The 16,500-nt window shown below is 33.8% G+C and overlaps 2 protein-coding genes across 2 annotated transcripts; one reads left to right on the top strand and one right to left on the bottom strand.

Moving 5' to 3' along the window:
* Nucleotides 1-4,020: 4,020 nt before the first annotated feature.
* On the top strand, nucleotides 4,021-6,600 carry LOC105129283 (Regulator of Vps4 activity in the MVB pathway protein). Its single transcript, XM_011031275.1, has 5 exons — nucleotides 4,021-4,025; nucleotides 4,447-4,579; nucleotides 4,703-4,806; nucleotides 4,893-5,208; nucleotides 5,417-6,600. The coding sequence occupies exons 1-5, from the start codon at nucleotides 4,021-4,023 to the stop codon at nucleotides 6,038-6,040; spliced, it is 1,182 nt and encodes a 393-aa protein (XP_011029577.1). The 3' UTR covers nucleotides 6,041-6,600.
* On the bottom strand, nucleotides 6,453-12,827 carry LOC105129180 (uncharacterized). Its single transcript, XM_011031136.1, has 9 exons — nucleotides 12,472-12,827; nucleotides 12,162-12,338; nucleotides 11,414-11,532; nucleotides 11,148-11,188; nucleotides 10,990-11,042; nucleotides 10,730-10,882; nucleotides 10,044-10,288; nucleotides 7,991-9,702; nucleotides 6,453-7,777 (listed from the first exon to the last, which is right to left on the bottom strand). Exons 1-9 carry the CDS (start codon nucleotides 12,528-12,530, stop codon nucleotides 6,818-6,820), a joined length of 3,519 nt encoding a protein of 1,172 aa, XP_011029438.1. The 5' UTR covers nucleotides 12,531-12,827; the 3' UTR covers nucleotides 6,453-6,817.
* Between the last annotated feature and the right edge of the window lie 3,673 nt (nucleotides 12,828-16,500).

Raw genomic sequence — 16,500 nt, 5'->3', positions numbered from 1 at the left:
GTAACAATCTTCAACACTACACTCCAGCTCGTTTCCCTTTTGGAGTTATTTCCTTCCATTTTCAAAGATTTCATCAAAGCAGGAAAAGGGTAAGTGAATATTTGGTGGATGAATCACGAACTGACCTTTTGACTATGGAGGATTCTAAATGAGTAATGCATTTAACTCCAATTATATATTCATTCCAAGAAAGTTTCTAATAATATAAACTCTTTAATGGTCGATGTTTCTTTATATATATATATATATAGATGTTAGGGAGTATATTTAGATTAACTTATCGAATTCCTTTCCCGATCGACAATAATTTTAAGAACACACCCTTATATATTTAGAATAAATTTCTTTGGGCGGTAGCTTAATGAATTTTCTTTAGAGAGAGAGAGAGAAACATAAATATAAATGGAAAAAATAAAGTCATAATAATAACTCTTTCTAAACTCAAAAATGATTTTGAATTCTCTTTCATTTTTTTCTCTCAATTTTTTTTATCTATTTTTATATGAAACCAAAAAAATTCTTAGAATTATTTATCTTGTTCTTTAGTAATTTATAATTTTTTAAAGTTTATTCAATCATCAAAATGGATAAATATACGATGAAAATGATTTGCAAACCCATAAATAAATATATTTCTCTTCATTTTACCCTTTATGTGTTTTTTTTTAATCGATATATACCAAAATGTTAGAGATTATCTTATGAAATGGCTTTTTTTTAGAAATTTATCGAATATTTATCAAGAACATGGGCATAGAATAAGAAAAAGGTAATTCTTGACTTTTTGAGAACTTTATATTAACTATTTACCAAGAACATCACATATTTGATTTTTTTTCCCTAAATAAAGAAATTAATGGTTTAAAAGCATAGTGATGTCAAACAAAGCTTTGACTCTTTAAAGCTTTTAAGTAACCTTGAGTTTAGGCGACATGGGATTGCGTATTATCAAATTCAATCCTGTAGTTAATTTTTCTTTTAAATGAAAAAAAAAACAAAAAAAAAAGCAAGAGAGATATGTATTTCATTGCCATGAGACGATTAGCTCAAAATTTATAATTTCAAGGCCCAAAGAATAAACAAATGCAAAGGCGATAAAAGAGATAGTCAAAGGGCTTAGAGCCCATAAATTAGAGGCAAACATAGAGCCCAGCCCAAAGTTCAAAGGCAGCCCAATAAAAATTCAGAGAGCACTATGCATCTCCCTCTCTTGAGCATTTAACACATCAACACACTGTTTAAAATATTATAATTGAATTTAATTATAATATTTCATTTAGATTTAATTAATAAAAATTTGTAAAAAACAAAAATAATCTCCCTCTCTTAAGCATTTAACACATCAACACACTGTTTAAAATATTATAATTGAATTCAATTATAATATTTTAAATACTGTGTTGATGTGTTAAATGCTTAAGAGAGGGAGATTTTTTTTTAAATTTTTATTAATTAAATCTAAATGAAATATTATACTTAAATTCAATTATAATATTTTAAACAGTGTGTTGATGTGTTAAATGCTCAAGAGAGGGAGATGCATAGTGCTCTCTGAATTTTTATTGGGCTGCCTTTGAACTTTGGGCTGGGCTCTATGTTTGCCTCTAATTTATGGGCTCTAAGCCCTTTGACTATCTCTTTTATCGCCTTTGCATTTGTTTATTCTTTGGGCCTTGAAATTATAAATTTTGAGCTAATCGTCTCATGGCAATGAAATACATATCTCTCTTGCTTTTTTTTTTTTTTTTTTTTCATTTAAAAGAAAAATTAACTACAGGATTGAATTTGATAATACGCAATCCCATGTCGCCTAAACTCAAGGTTACTTAAAAGCTTTAAAGAGTCAAAGCTTTGTTTGACATCACTATGCTTTTAAACCATTAATTTCTTTATTTAGGGAAAAAAAATCAAATATGTGATGTTCTTGGTAAATAGTTAATATAAAGTTCTCAAAAAGTCAAGAATTACCTTTTTCTTATTCTATGCCCATGTTCTTGATAAATTTTCGATAAATTTCTAAAAAAAATCTTTTTTATAAGATAATCTCTAACATTTTGGTATATTTTGAAAAAAAAAACATATAAAGGGTAAAGAGAAGAGAAAAATATTTACCTGTGAGCTTACAAATCATTTTCCTCGTATATTTATCCATTTTAATGATCGAATAAACTTCAAAAAAATTATAAATTACCTAAAAACTAAGATAAATAAATTTGAGAATTTTTTTGGCTTCATATAAAAATAGATAAAAAAATGAGAGAAAAAAATGAAAGAGAATTCAAAATCATTTTTGAGTTTAGACAAAGTTATTATTATCACTTTTAGTTTTTCCATTTATATTTATGTTTGTCTCTCTCTCTAAAGAAAATTCATTAAGCTACCGCCTAGAGAAATTTATTCTAAATATACAAGGGTACAAGGGTGTGTTCTTAAAATTATTGTCGATCGGGAAAGGAATTCGATAAGTTAATCTAAATATACTCCCTAACATCTATATATATATATATATAAAGAAACATCGACCATTAAAGAGTTTATATTATTAGAAACTTTCTTGGAATGAATATATAATTGGAGTTAAATGCATTACTCATTTAGAATCCTCCATAGTCAAAAGGTCAGTTCGTGATTCATCCACCAAATATTCACTTACCCTTTTCCTGCTTTGATGAAATCTTTGAAAATGGAAGGAAATAACTCCAAAAGGGAAACGAGCTGGAGTGTAGTGTTGAAGATTGTTACAGTGCATTTCTCTTAAATTAGGAAACTATGATGTAAGTATCATACGTTCCTCATACCATAAATCAAAAACATTATGTCCTCACGATTATCTCTTCCCTATAAGAAACCATCCCAATACCAAATCTCATTTCATCTCTGTTCTTGCGTTTTCTTTTTCTTCTTTGATTGCATACGAAGCATGCAAGAAAATATGTGGTCTAGAGTACTCAACATTGTGCTTGCATGGACAAAATCTTCACGATGGAGAAGAGCCTCTAGGTGGTAAGCATGCACATACCATCTTCTTCTTTCTTTCTTTCTTTTCTCTTTAATCTCTTTCCTCATTTGTTAAACTGTTAATCTGTGATGCTTTTACTTATCACTACCCAGTGGCCTCCTTTATGGAGTGAGCATTGTCATCATTGGTTTATAATTAGGTCACGCTGCAAACCCTTTTATGCTTGCTAGGCTCTTTCATGGAATTGATCCAGTGGCATATCTACTATAATGGTTCTCTTATGTCTTGAATTCTTTCACATGATCTATCTCAACATACCAAGCTAGAAAAACTAGACTTGAATGGCTGTTGAACCCCCTCCCATCTTTTGAGCGAGTTCTAATTCTTCTTGCTTTGTGAGAGTACTAGGTCATCGGTGTCAAGCTAGGCACCTTGGCTAAATTGTTCACATATTCCTATAGGCTAGATACATGTCAATTAACAACTCATTAAGAAATTAGAATCATTCCTCACAATTTCTAAATAATTTGTTCTTTCACTCATTTGGAGGGTGTTCATGTCAAAATTTAAAAAACCAATCGAATTAAGTTATATTGGTTTTGTAAATTATTAACTGAATTGAAGTGAAATTTGATTTAAATTAAATTGGTCTAGTTTAGTTAAATTTAATTTTTTTTATTATAAAATCAGGAAACCTAATTCCATAAGATATCAAACATTAATTTGTTTTTTTAGAATTTTATATTTCCTACCATTACAAACTTAAGTTGATAAGCGAGGAACAATGCAATTTAACTAACCATTCAAAAGATTTTGTAATAAATCCATCTGTTTTACAATAAATAACAAAAACTATAAATTCATCTTGATCATCAATTATTGTTTTTTGTTAATATGACTAAGATCCTTGGTGAAACATCAGGTATTGAGTCTAAATTTACCTTGTTATCTTTTCTTTAATGAAGGAGTCATCTTCTTCTGCTACAACTTGCAAGAACAGAGGAGAATCATGACGGCTTGTTTAGAAATAAAAAAAGAAGAAAAGTGAGGAAGATAGAAAGATGAGGTTTTTATTTGACTAGAATCTACATAATATAAAACTTTTGGATGGAGACAAACACAAAAAAATTGAAACTTCAAAGGAAAAGAAAGATTGAGATAAATATTTCCAAGAGTTAGGGCAGTGGCTTTTTACAAGGAGGGAAGTTATGTTAGGGTTAGGTTAACTTAAGTATTTAACTATTTATATTCTTCTTAATTTACAAGAATAAGGAGGGGAGTTATCTTAGGGTTAGGTTAATTTAAGTATTTAATTATTTATATCTTTCTTAATTTTTAGGTTTTTTGATAGATCTAGTTCGGTTTGTTAATTTCAATTTTAAAATTAAAATCAAATTAGACTTGTTAGAATTTATAATTTTAAAAATTGATTTAATTAGTTTTTCAAACACCCTTACTAATTTGTACTGTTCGGGTTCGTGTTGCAGCAAGAGGCTGATAGAGCAACTTCAGCTTCATCTGGCTGCACAAAAGCACAGGAAAGAGTCAATCATAAGACAATCGCGTGCCGACATCGCTCAGCTCCTTCAGAATGACCGGCTTCAGCAAGCCTTAACGAGGGTACCCTTTGATATTTCCCATCTTGATCCTTTCCATGATACAATATATGTATCCTTTCCATAATACACCATATGTATCTATAAGCTTACTACTAACCAAAAGTTATCTTAAAATGAGGCGCAGGCCCAGCAACTCTACAAGGACCAATGCCTATTGGCTGCATATGATCAGATCAACCAATTATGTGGATGTATCATCACCAGTATGCCCCACATTAGCCAACAACAGTACACACACATAACTCTCTTTATACCCTACTACTTCATGGCTCTGTGGCTAAACATGCTATTCATCACTCTATATTTTTCGGCAGAGCCTGGCATTGCTTGCCTATTGATGTCAGCCAGGCAATATCAAACTTAATATTTGCTTCCTCAAGATGTGGTGACCTGCCAGAGCTACACATGCTGCGAAGCCTGTTTAAGATTCGTTATGGAAGCAAATTTGAGACTACCAATGTTGAATTATTGCCTGGAAATCTTGTGGATTCCGAAATGAAAGAGAACTTATCTGTGAATTCAGTGCCAGAGGATGTAAAGCTATGGCTAATAAACGGAATCTCTTATGAGTACAATATTCATCTGGGATTTCAGAATTTTGGGCATAGTTTCAGACCACAATGGCAGGAGGTGGGTTTATAATTGATATGCTGGAACTTTCCTTGTAAGAAGTCTTGAAGCTTATGATTTATGAACAAAAGTTATGAGTTGCATAAGTTGGTATAAACTTTCTATACAGTTTTAGTCTGCTTTTCTAGAATAAACTGAACTCCAGTAACTGTTTTATTAGTTCTGTTTGAATTTGCAGTCTTTCTAATGACAAAGCAAATCTGTGCAGAAAGCTGAAGTTTTGGATTTGGACATCCAAGATATTTGCAGTGACAGCGATGAGAGTTCCATACCGGCTTCAAAACCCAGGACACCAACAAAAACAAAGTCACTTTATAATGATATGGACAGAAGCAGTACTGATAGTCTGGGTAGAAGTCATATCAAGACTAAGAAAAATGAAGTTTTAATCAGAAATCTTGAAGCACCAGCAACTAGCACTTCATCTTATGGTACCCTTCCTTTTCATCAGACATCTTTTATCTATCTTGATGATATTGAAGTGAAGTCTTTGAGTCAAAGTCACAGCAGCAGTAAGAAAGCTCCTAGAAGTGTGGTAGACTCCTGCAATAGCAGTGCAAGCCCTAGTAGTGTCAGTAATGTGACAAAAAGGCCAGCCAAGCCAAGGTTGGTTAAGAAACCTGTACCTCCTCCCTTGAACAATGAACATTACCGAATTTCAGTCAAAGGTCGAAGTTCCTTAGATAGTTCAATTAATGAATGGAAAGGGCAAAGTGGAAGCTCATCTAGCTCAAGCCATGTCCACCCAAAGCTCCCAAACTATGAAGATGTAGTAGCTAAATTTACAGATATCAAGGCAGAATATAGGCACCGCAAAAGCTTCTGTTATTGAAAACTTAAAGAGGATGTATTGGCTAGACTTCTTGCTATCACATTTATCAGCTGTCTAATCTAATGTCTTGTGAACCGTGGTAGGGTTTAATGAAGAAAAATGCAAATCCTTCACACTACCTAATCAACAGTACCCTTGACTACTTTCAGTGAATTCCTGTTATTTTAACGATTGAAGTTGTACAGCAATTGTTGATGGTTATGTGGGTTCATGCTGCTGTCTTCATTATCAGATATTACAAATCCCAAGTTCCAAGTACGAATGTAATAGAATAAATTGTAAGCTCAACAGTGCTTACAGATCTCCAAAGACTTGTTGTTCAAGATAAATAACTACCAAGCTAAGGAACAATGCCTCATCATGGAATGCAACTAGTCGTTGAGAATAAATGAATGCATTGCACCAAACAATAAAAGCACCAGGGAGTTCTGGGTATGCATACAGACAGAAATTTGAATGAATATCACAGGTGATTCAAAAACTATTCCGTGTATGATATACAGACCCAAAATACACACCAGATAAAAGAATTAACTCTTTACACCCTCAACCTAGCAAATCTCAAACCTGATAAATTACAAAATATACTCATATGGCTGCAATACCGAAGGCCTTATTACGTATGAGAGCTATCTCCTGATCTCACTCCTTTTTTTCCTTTTTTTTTGGGTTGCTTTTATTTGTGGGGAATAATCGTAGGTTGGGAAGGGCTAAGGTACTTGTTTCCCTGAACAGATACGCAGCGTACACACAAGTTCCACCAGCTGTCCTGTGGGATCAGTTTGCAGCAGAGGCTCGACCTTTCCTTCCAAACAAAAGAAGCTTTCTAAACCCTTTTGCTACTTTAGGAGAGTTATCGTCACTGTTCCATTTCTTCCTGGAGTGGATTGGTTCTGGGTTTATTTCATCAGGTGGTGGGGTCGATATTTCTATTTCAGATTTTTCGTGTGACTCCAAAATTTCACTGAAAGCATCATTTCCTCTGATATCCACAGCGCATGGGTTCAGAGCCCTATATGGTGACTCTAGCACAGGATGTATTATTGTTTCAGATATGTACTCACCATGATTATCAGAAGTTTCTATGTCTTCACAAACAACTGGAGCTACTTTAGAGAACCCCTCGTCACCTGCTTTAGAGTGATTATGTGGGGCAGAAGAGTCCATGTGGAGTGAATCACCATTGCAGCCTTTATCATCCGAGTTACCTGCTGATATCATATTTCCTGCATTATTCTCAGTAGAAGCAACACTGTGTAACTCCTTTATATCTTTGAAACCATCAATTTCATCTGCAGACTGAGCTGCTTGCATAGGTAATAAACCAGCAAGCTTCTCTGCTCTGGTTATTGTCCCAACCTTCTTTCTGTTGACATCAGATTTGACGGTGTTCGGAGGTTTCTTATTATCAGCACCAGCAGCCTTCTGAGCTAAACCATTAGCCTTCAAGTTTGCCTTTTTGGGCTGGGCAGCTTTCAATTCAGTTGATGGCGACTTTGTTGTTGCCCGAGCAGTAGCAAGGCGATCAATGGTGGAACTTCTAAAGAGTGGTTTCTTTGTCTCTTGGCTTGGAGATTTGCTTTTAGTCTTCTCATTCTTTATGGAAGTTGAAGTAGATACTTTCCCTGCAGGGACTCTCCTAGATGTTGCCGGAATACTGCCAGCAGCATTCCTTTCCGCTATTCTCTTCTGACGTTGAATCAATAACTCCTCCATTCTCTTCCTGTTTACTTCTTCCTGTTTTCAAGTGGATAAAATTAAACGTCAACCAAAAAAGGAGGTTAAGTAATAGCTAAGCGAACAATCAGGACGTTAAATAACTGAGCAGAATTGAACAATTTCAGATACGATGAAGCTCTTCTATGATTTCCATGAAGGGAATGAAACAAAAAGAGGAGAAATGCTTTAATACTTGCTTAAATCCTCGTTAAAATTGCTCTTCTATGATACCTTCTCGGATTTGCTCTTCGGAAGTGTGGTTCTGCTTGCAGAAGCTGGTTTCTTTGTCCTTGACATGATATCAGATTTGCTTCTACCAAGAGATCCGTTAGGAACTTTTGACCTGACTTCTTTACCAGCAACTTTTCCGCCAGAATTTACACTTGTTTTGCCATTGGTTCCCATACTGTTAGAAGGAAGCTTATCCTGAGCAGTATTTGTTTCATAATCCATCTCCGGAGTCCAAGATGGTAGAGCATGCTCAGCAGCTGAATCCCGCCCAAGCACCATGTAAAGGTCATCTGGTTCATAGACATCATATGCTTCAGATTTATCATGAGATCTCTCTCTCATTCCATTCTCATATAGAGTCGCGTCAATTACATCTGGAGCAATGCTTATGTCTGTCCGTAATAGTGAATCAGACTGATCATCTACTAACGGTCGAGCTTGGATCATGAATGAGTCATCCACTAATACATCTTTCTTATTTTTCTCAGTTTGGAAATGCTCACCAGTTAATGATGAATCATAATCATCACTAAATGGTTTATGGTCCCTGTGATCATCCCTGTCCAGTTGGCTGCTAATAAACCAATCCCCTTCTTTTTTACTTTTGATTAATGGAGATTCAGTGGAATAATCAGCAACGGTAGGTCGGGTTAAGTTCCCTGATTCTCCAGTTCTTTGAGAAAACAACAACTCCTCATATGTGCTATCCCTCTTATTCATCACTGGGTGGCCATTTGCACTGGCTTCAAAGTTTTCAATGCGAGACTCACCTTCATTACCAGGTCCCCTCTTTGTTGCGATGAACGAATCATTTGCTAATGCTCGTTGCTTTCTTATTCCCTCAGATTCGAGATTAAATTCCAATGACCTTCCCTCCTCATAGCCCTTAGCTGTAAAGTCATCTCTGTGAACCTGTGGAAGATGAGGTTCAATTTCAGAAGAGTCCAAACATCTGTCCTGCATGAGAAGGCTCTGAAAGGCACCCCAGTGCTCTACTTTTTCTCCTTCACGATTATTTTCAGTTATGTTCTTGCCTTCCTGATTGGTAGCACCATTTGAACCATCTATAGTGCTGCGCTGTGATTTCTTGTGATGCCGAGAGGTTGATTTATGCCGTCTCTCTAATGAACCAACAGCTTCCTGTACTTGCTTCTTGAGAACTTCTCCATCAATAAATCCACCCTCATCAGATGTGCTGTCAGACATGCTGCCCTTTTCTCCATCTTTTGTTGAAGTAATGTAATTGATGTTGCGAATGACAACCTTTCGTGATGACTTCTTCCCATGCCTTTTCCTGTGCATCTTATCCACCGATGCCTGCTTTTGGTCACTTTGCAGATTTTCATCTGATTCAGTCTCTGAGCTGGAATCACTAGGCTCAGTGGATTCATCTTGATTAGAAGCTTGCAGTTCTTTTTGACGAGAAGACTTCTTTTTCCTGGAGGATGATTTATGCTTTTCACGGTTGTCAGGTTCCCAGTCTTGACCAAAGCTAGAATTATCAACATTTGGAGGCCATTGAATGTTCCCAGGAAAATATGGAGAGCCAACCTGCATACCAGGAAAAAGGTAGCCTTGATATGGGGACATTTGTTGAAATGCAGGACCTTGAAAGTTGTGCTTGTATTGGGGATGATGATTTGGCCATGGCATTGGCATACGAGCTTTCCCATCAGTTGATTGCATCTGAGCTGATGTTGGCAAACCACTATCTGTAAAGATATGCGACATCAAAGACTGGCCAATAGTATAATGTTTAAACCTTACACTATTGCTAGTTCTCTACTGATTTTTATCAACTATGGGAAACAAAAGAGAGCACAGATAATTCAGGAATAATAATAAATTGCCATTACAATACAAGAGTAAAACAAAAATCAGCATTTACTTCCTAGATTGCATGCAATTGCTACAAAAATACAATAATGGCATGGAATATTTGATGGCACTTACACCTCAATGCTCATCGCAGATAGAGATTAATATTAACCACTATAGCTTCATCCAAAGCATGGCCAACAGGAGGTAGAGGAACTTGGATCTTAAGCAATACCTTGGTTTAGGTCTAAACTTCCAAGACTTGTAGCCGAGTCAGATGCATCAATTGAATCATTGTGCTTCCCACCAGAAAGACCACCAATTTGACCAGGGTAATTTTCCTCACCAGCAAGAACAATGCCAGAAGTCTTAAGATAAGGCAATTCCAACTGAGATGCCTGCATTGCTGCTAGTTCATCCATCCAAAGCCGATCTTGATTCTTCTTCTTGCATAATTCCATGAAATTGATGCATGCTTCCCTACGTGGATTCAGATATAGGTTTTTAACCTTAACTAAAATTTGGAGCAGGGAAGGTTCAACTGCAATATTTCAGGCCAAAAGAATCTAACATCCAGAATCTTGACAAGAAGAGAATTCATAAAACTAGATTGTATTCTAGAAATGCAAAGCAATCATAAAATCAACACTAAATAGACAATACTCATTTTTCATACATTGATGACCAAATAAACTAGTTGCACCACTGCCTTGGCATTTTGTAGCAAGTGCCAACTTAGCCCAAGGACTGGTGGGAAGTTCCAAATGGAGAGGGGGGCACTGTGTAGGGTGATGCCAGATTAAAAAGGGAAAACAGTTCTCAGTGAGAACATCCATGCTGGATGACCATTGATTTTGTCATATTAACGTGCCAAATCCAATACAAGTCTGTTTATCACTACAAGATGATTCCTTATGATACCTTAAACGTGAAGCTCCAAAAGCATCGGCAAAGAAGATAAGATCATTTATACTGTCTGGTTCAAATCCAGTGACCAATGCACGAGCATATGCCATTGCTTGCTCTTTGCGGAGAACAGCCTTTCTAGATTCCAAAGCACGTTGAAGACGAACCCTGTTCATGACCATCGATTGAACAGTCAATGCTTGAGAACTTAAAGGCATTTCAATTAAGTATATTATATCGTCAGACTTGAAGATTTGCAAGTTTGAAACATTTACTTGGAGTTTTCTTCCTGGACACCATTACTGCCTCCACTGTGATCTTCTCTTGACTAAAAGACAAGGCATCAAAGTACAGGTCTAGATTTATGATGTGAGGATTTGGGAAAAAAATCACCACGATCTCTTACACAGGGAGTTTCAACTAAGTGACATACCTTAGATGAGGCAGATGACTTCTGGTAATTCCCAGCTGCACCTGAAATATTTTCTCAAATCCAGTTTAGTTCAGTAAATGAGATGTCTTAAGATCACCAGAGAAATGTTATGGCAATTGCAAGTTACGTGTAGCCCTACTTTCCAATTGAGCCACCAATGTACAGAAAACTCATATCAACAGCTATATGAGATGTAACCAAATTATTAAGATTGAGCTTCAACCATGTACCATTCCAACGAACAAAGAACATAGCTCCAAACATACCTTCTGCATCTGCATTGAATAGTTCATTTGATTGAACTGAACTCTCAATCTGCTCCAGTTCAGTCTCTATTGTCACAAATCTCTCAAGAACTTCTGGCGAGCTAACAAAACACACAAATCTGCAATGACAAACAATCATGAAGTGACAAATCTATACACACAGTAACCAGGTATAATGTCATCGTAGAGAGAGAACAATTTTTAAGCCACCAATTTGTCATAATTCAGATTCCAAACTCAGGGGACAGTGAGTCTGATTTGATCAGGTAAACCTTCAAAACCCAGTTCAAGATTGAAATACTTCATGTCAATTTTGGTCCGTACTAGCTTATCAATCTCAAACCCTATCCAACCATCATATTCACTCCAAATGTCACACAATGATCTTGATTAATAATGAAATAAACCACAATATTTCAGTCAATTATCAATCTCAAACCTTGAATCTACTAGCGACAGACCAGCTAAAAGATCTAGCTTTTTCTATGACCAAAAAACCTGGATAAGAAAGAATCCCTTACAAACTCTACTACAACTTGTCAGCCAAATCTTGTCAAATTGAGCAAGATTTACAGGAGAGGAGATCTGCGATATAATATTTTTTTGCCAGTTAATTTTTTTCACAGCTAACACTATACCAATTACCACGACTGTACCTCAATGTGAATAAAAGATCTGTCACATTATCAAATTGAGCAGCAGTAACCATCAACAAGAAAAAACAATATTTTGACATGGAAGTAGTTACCTTTGGAGAGTGGCTTTAGTGAACCAGAAGGCATTAGGAGACAAAGGACGAAGAGAAATGGAGTAGCCTCCTTTCGATATCTGATCTTTAGCAGTTTTTAAGTGTTGAAGGAAAGGTTCTAAAAGCCCAGATGCCAGTTTTTCATTCACACCACCAGCATAAATTACCAGATCACATCTTCATGCCAGAAGAACCAATCCACCCCAGCAAAAAAAAAAAAAAAAACCATTAACAAACACACAACGCAAAACATTTCAAGAACATTAGAGGTCGTGTTTATGCATTTAGGCTTGGAATTCTTTTAATGTACCTTGTTCTAGTGGGTGTGAGTTGAAAGAGAGCATGATCAAGAAGAGTTCTCGAATCCATTGCTAGGAAGAATACCAGAGAGATAGAGAGAGAGAGAGAGACAGAGGAGAGTGTCTAAAAGGGTTAAAACAAGGGGTGGCTGATTTTACAGTTTGATTTGTTGTTACATGTTTGGATAGTTGCATATAATACTTAGAAGCAAGAGTTTAGAGCTGATGATGAAGCTAAAATCACAGAGGGAGATGGATGCTGAATTGGGGTGTTGTGATGATGATTTTTGTTTGAAGGATGCGGGTCCCATGCGAGATTACGACAGGCACTTTCTTCTCTGACCACATGAACTGACATTCATTCTACGTACTGTGCAAAGAATGAATTCTGATCTAAGGTGCGTTGATGCAGATGTTTCTTAAGGAAAAAAACAGGAGAAGTGATGGTTAAGCGTTGGTTCCAGGATAAATAATTTTTATATATACATATCGTCCTCTAAATTTACATGTATAAATAATTTATTACATATAATTTTGTTAATATGCATATATAACTTATTTTTATAATAATAAAAACTTCATTTAACTGAATATAAAGAAGATTTCTACCTCTATATTTGAAGACATAATGGACAAAAAACAGGAAAAGAAAAGAAGTTCCCTCCAATAGCGGCATCTAAGGAATAAATTTCAAGAAACTCTCAAATCTCAGAAAAGAAAAGGGAAGGGAAGAAAACTATAGAAGCTTACGATGACTTGGTATAATCCTTGTAACTTTGCTTGATATATATAAAATATTTTTACATTTATTTTTAATGAAATAAAAAAGAAGTGGGCCACTTTGATCTTTTGTTGGATTGTCTTTTAATAGAAATGATTATGAAAAATTGAGAACCACATCCGGAAAAAATAAAGATAGATATTGAGATTAAGAAAAACTTAATCTCATGTTTAACAAAATTCTATTATCAAAAAAGAAGAAGGAATGGTATTTAATTAAGTGAACAAATTACTTAGATTTGTTTGTTTAATATGCAATCAAATAATTCTAAAAACTTGTTAGAAATAATATAAATTATATCTTGAAATTTTATTTAATAACTTAAATTATCAAGTTGAGATAGTTCTATAACATAGTATTAAAGTCTTGATAACAAGTGATTACAAATTTAAATCTCATCATCTTTTTTTATTTAATAAAAATAAAGCATGAAGTGATGTGAATTTATATAAGTTTTAAATTTAATTTTTTTTTATTTAAGAATATAGGTTAAAAAATAATATAAATTATATTTTGAAATTTCATCTAACAATTTAAATTATTAAATTAAGATGATTTTATTACAAAACTTATTTTTTTTAATGAATTTCAGTATTAAAGAATGTTGAATTTCAAATTTAGTTTCTGTACATAAATTCCAGTCTAAGAAACCCGCTTAATTATTAAACTGGAGGTGATGAATAATTATGCACGAGTGTATTAGAATAGGTATTGGAAAAGAACAGAAAAGTGCAGGCTTGGAAGCATTAATGCTTCGATTAGATGCGCTGATCTTTTCGCCTGGAGATTGCTACCAAAAGTATTGTAGAAAATGCCACGGGGAACACTCTTAAATTGGATCTACCACTCATTCCTCGTACCTCATTTTAACTTTTGTCGTGATTCAATCCCTGTAATTATTACAATGCCATTCGAAATTAACGTAGGGTTTTATTTATTGGACATAGCTTATCATGTAGGAACTTCCATTTGAGTGGAGGGCCATGGATGGGTATGGCTTCCTAATTTTAGGTGGATAAGAAATTATAATCATAATGTTTTCTCAGTTGGCCATGATCGGCTTAAGCTTCGTTGTTGGTTTATATGTAGCTGTCATGAGTGTCAGAAAAGAATTATTTTGATATTAATGCAAGGAATTATTTGATGGTCATACCGAATTTAGGGGTCCTAATGCATAATGATTTTCCTTTGGTTTGAAGACTTTACTACTTAAACGGACGTCGATGCACTTTTCCGGTGCTAATTCGATTAGAAGCGATTGTCTTTCAATTGTCCTTAGTCATCAATTAATTGTCTCGGCCATGCCCTAGCTTCTCAGTTGGCTTCTCAATTCAGATGATTATTGTCATTGCTAGTCAATTATTGCTTTACCTTTTCAATTGGTTTGCTTTAATCATTTAGCAATTAAGAAAGTTCTCAAAATAGTTTTTTTTTTAATTATGATCTATTTGATGATTTATTGTTAGACATCACTCTGTTAAGAAAAGAGTGATTTAAAACTTGTATTAATGGAATCTCATTTTTGTAGAGTGATTTAAAGCCTTTAGGAGCATGTGGATAATTCTTCAATTCCTTGCATTTTTATTTCTTGATGAAAAAAAAAAACTAAGATAGCAATTTTGTTTTCATTTCCTACTTGAATGATGGATGTGTTGAATAAAAATTGAACAAACATTTGGTCAATATTCCATTCATGATCTTTATATTTTCTTTTGTGAATGATAGCACATAATGGATTAGAGATATACTTATCATATGTATATCAACATAGTAATTCACATGATTAAATGCTAGTGATAAGTATTGGAATGGTAACACCATTAAGATAATAGTTTTGCGATATTGTGATTGATTATAAATCTTTCTTTCATAATTCCCTCTTTGCTTGGAAACATTTTATTTTTCACTTTTTTCTTGTATTGATTGGTCATTTTAAATGCTTTGTTTCTTTTTCATATGTTGTGAATTAATATTTCTAATCCATGATTGTTACAATATGATTTTGGATTGTATATTTTGTAGTAAAGATAGTTTTATTGATAAATAAAATTGAATATATTAAAAAAATAGAGAATATTTTTATTATTACAAGTATGTCATTTGAGAAAATCTTATAATAATCATACTCGTTGATGATGTGTCTTGATCAGACTGGTACTATGTATAAGCTCTGATATTAAATATAACATGTAATGTTTAACTTTGTCTTTTTTATTTTAGCCATATAGCTATAAAGCAATTATAACTTTCTTCCAAGATGATGTGCTCATCTGCTAGCTATCAATTTAATAATTTAAAAGAAAACAAAAGATGAGGCAATAACATTTTTGATATTAGAATTTAGTCTTTTAAAGATGTTTTGGGTTATCTAGTTTTGTCGAGAGAGTTTAAAAGTTTTTGTGAGGTTTTGCAATAAGGTTTTTTAATCATATTTTCTTGGATATAATACAACTCTAGGTTTTTGCATGTTAGGTTTCTTAATTGTTTGACCTAAATTTTATGATAGTTGTATTGGTATAATCTTGTGTAATTAAAAACTCTTGTTTTTACTTCTTTGATACTAGCATTCTTATAGTTTGGTTTTAACTTGAGTTTTCCTATTTTTTTATGTAGATGAATTCAAAATTTTCAAGTTTTAATTTTTAGGAGCGAGTTAAAAGATATTTTTTCTTAACCAAGTGATCCTAATCAAATAATTGATGATTCTTCACACTTTAATTTAATTGTCCAACTAGTAAAAAGAGCATAAAAAAATAAGAATTTCTCACCAGAAGAAGATTATTTATTTATGTATATATGGTTAAATACAAGTAAAGATTCAATTATACAAGTTAAACATTCAACAAAATAATTTTGAACTCGAGTATATACTTTGAAGAGAATAGAGGAAATATGTACAATTATTCCCAAGTAAACATTTCAAGTAAATGGCAAGAGATAAATAAAGAATTTGATAAATTTATTGGATTTATTACCCCAATTAAAAACCATCATCAAAGTGGAATGACCAAAGAATCAAGGATAATTTTAATATGCACTTCCAATTAAAAACAAGTTAGAAAGGAAAAAAAAGTAACAAAAAAAGTCAAACTTTTTCGAGGCTTGATCTCTTTTCTCGGTTAAAAGTGTAATTCACCATTGGTATAAAGTAAATAGTAGAGGTTGGTGCTTTTGATATGCTAAGTCATGCGCCCTATCAACAGTAGTGGATGGTTCCACATGCCAAAAATATCAATGACATATGAAGCCACGTGCAAAT

Source organism: Populus euphratica, unplaced genomic scaffold (genome assembly GCF_000495115.2).
Source record: "Populus euphratica unplaced genomic scaffold, PopEup_1.0 scaffold86.1, whole genome shotgun sequence".
Classification (NCBI taxonomy): Eukaryota; Viridiplantae; Streptophyta; class Magnoliopsida; order Malpighiales; family Salicaceae; genus Populus; species Populus euphratica.
This window is presented reverse-complemented; position numbering and strand designations above follow the sequence as displayed.

What these genes read in the sequence shown, in the direction of transcription:
- LOC105129283 (XM_011031275.1), top strand. An exon ending in TTCAGCAAGCCTTAACGAGG is followed by an intron (nt 4,580 to 4,702) that starts GTACCCTTTGAT and finishes AATGAGGCGCAG; the next exon opens with GCCCAGCAACTCTACAAGGA. An exon ending in TCAGACCACAATGGCAGGAG is followed by an intron (nt 5,209 to 5,416) that starts GTGGGTTTATAA and finishes AAATCTGTGCAG; the next exon opens with AAAGCTGAAGTTTTGGATTT.
- LOC105129180 (XM_011031136.1), bottom strand. Translation starts at nt 12,530, where the DNA reads ATGGATTCGAGAACTCTTCTTGATCATGCTCTCTTTCAACTCACACCC. An exon ending in CTCACACCCACTAGAACAAG is followed by an intron (nt 12,339 to 12,471) that starts GTACATTAAAAG and finishes TCTGGCATGAAG; the next exon opens with ATGTGATCTGGTAATTTATG. An exon ending in CGAAGAGCAAATCCGAGAAG is followed by an intron (nt 7,778 to 7,990) that starts GTATCATAGAAG and finishes ACTTGAAAACAG; the next exon opens with GAAGAAGTAAACAGGAAGAG.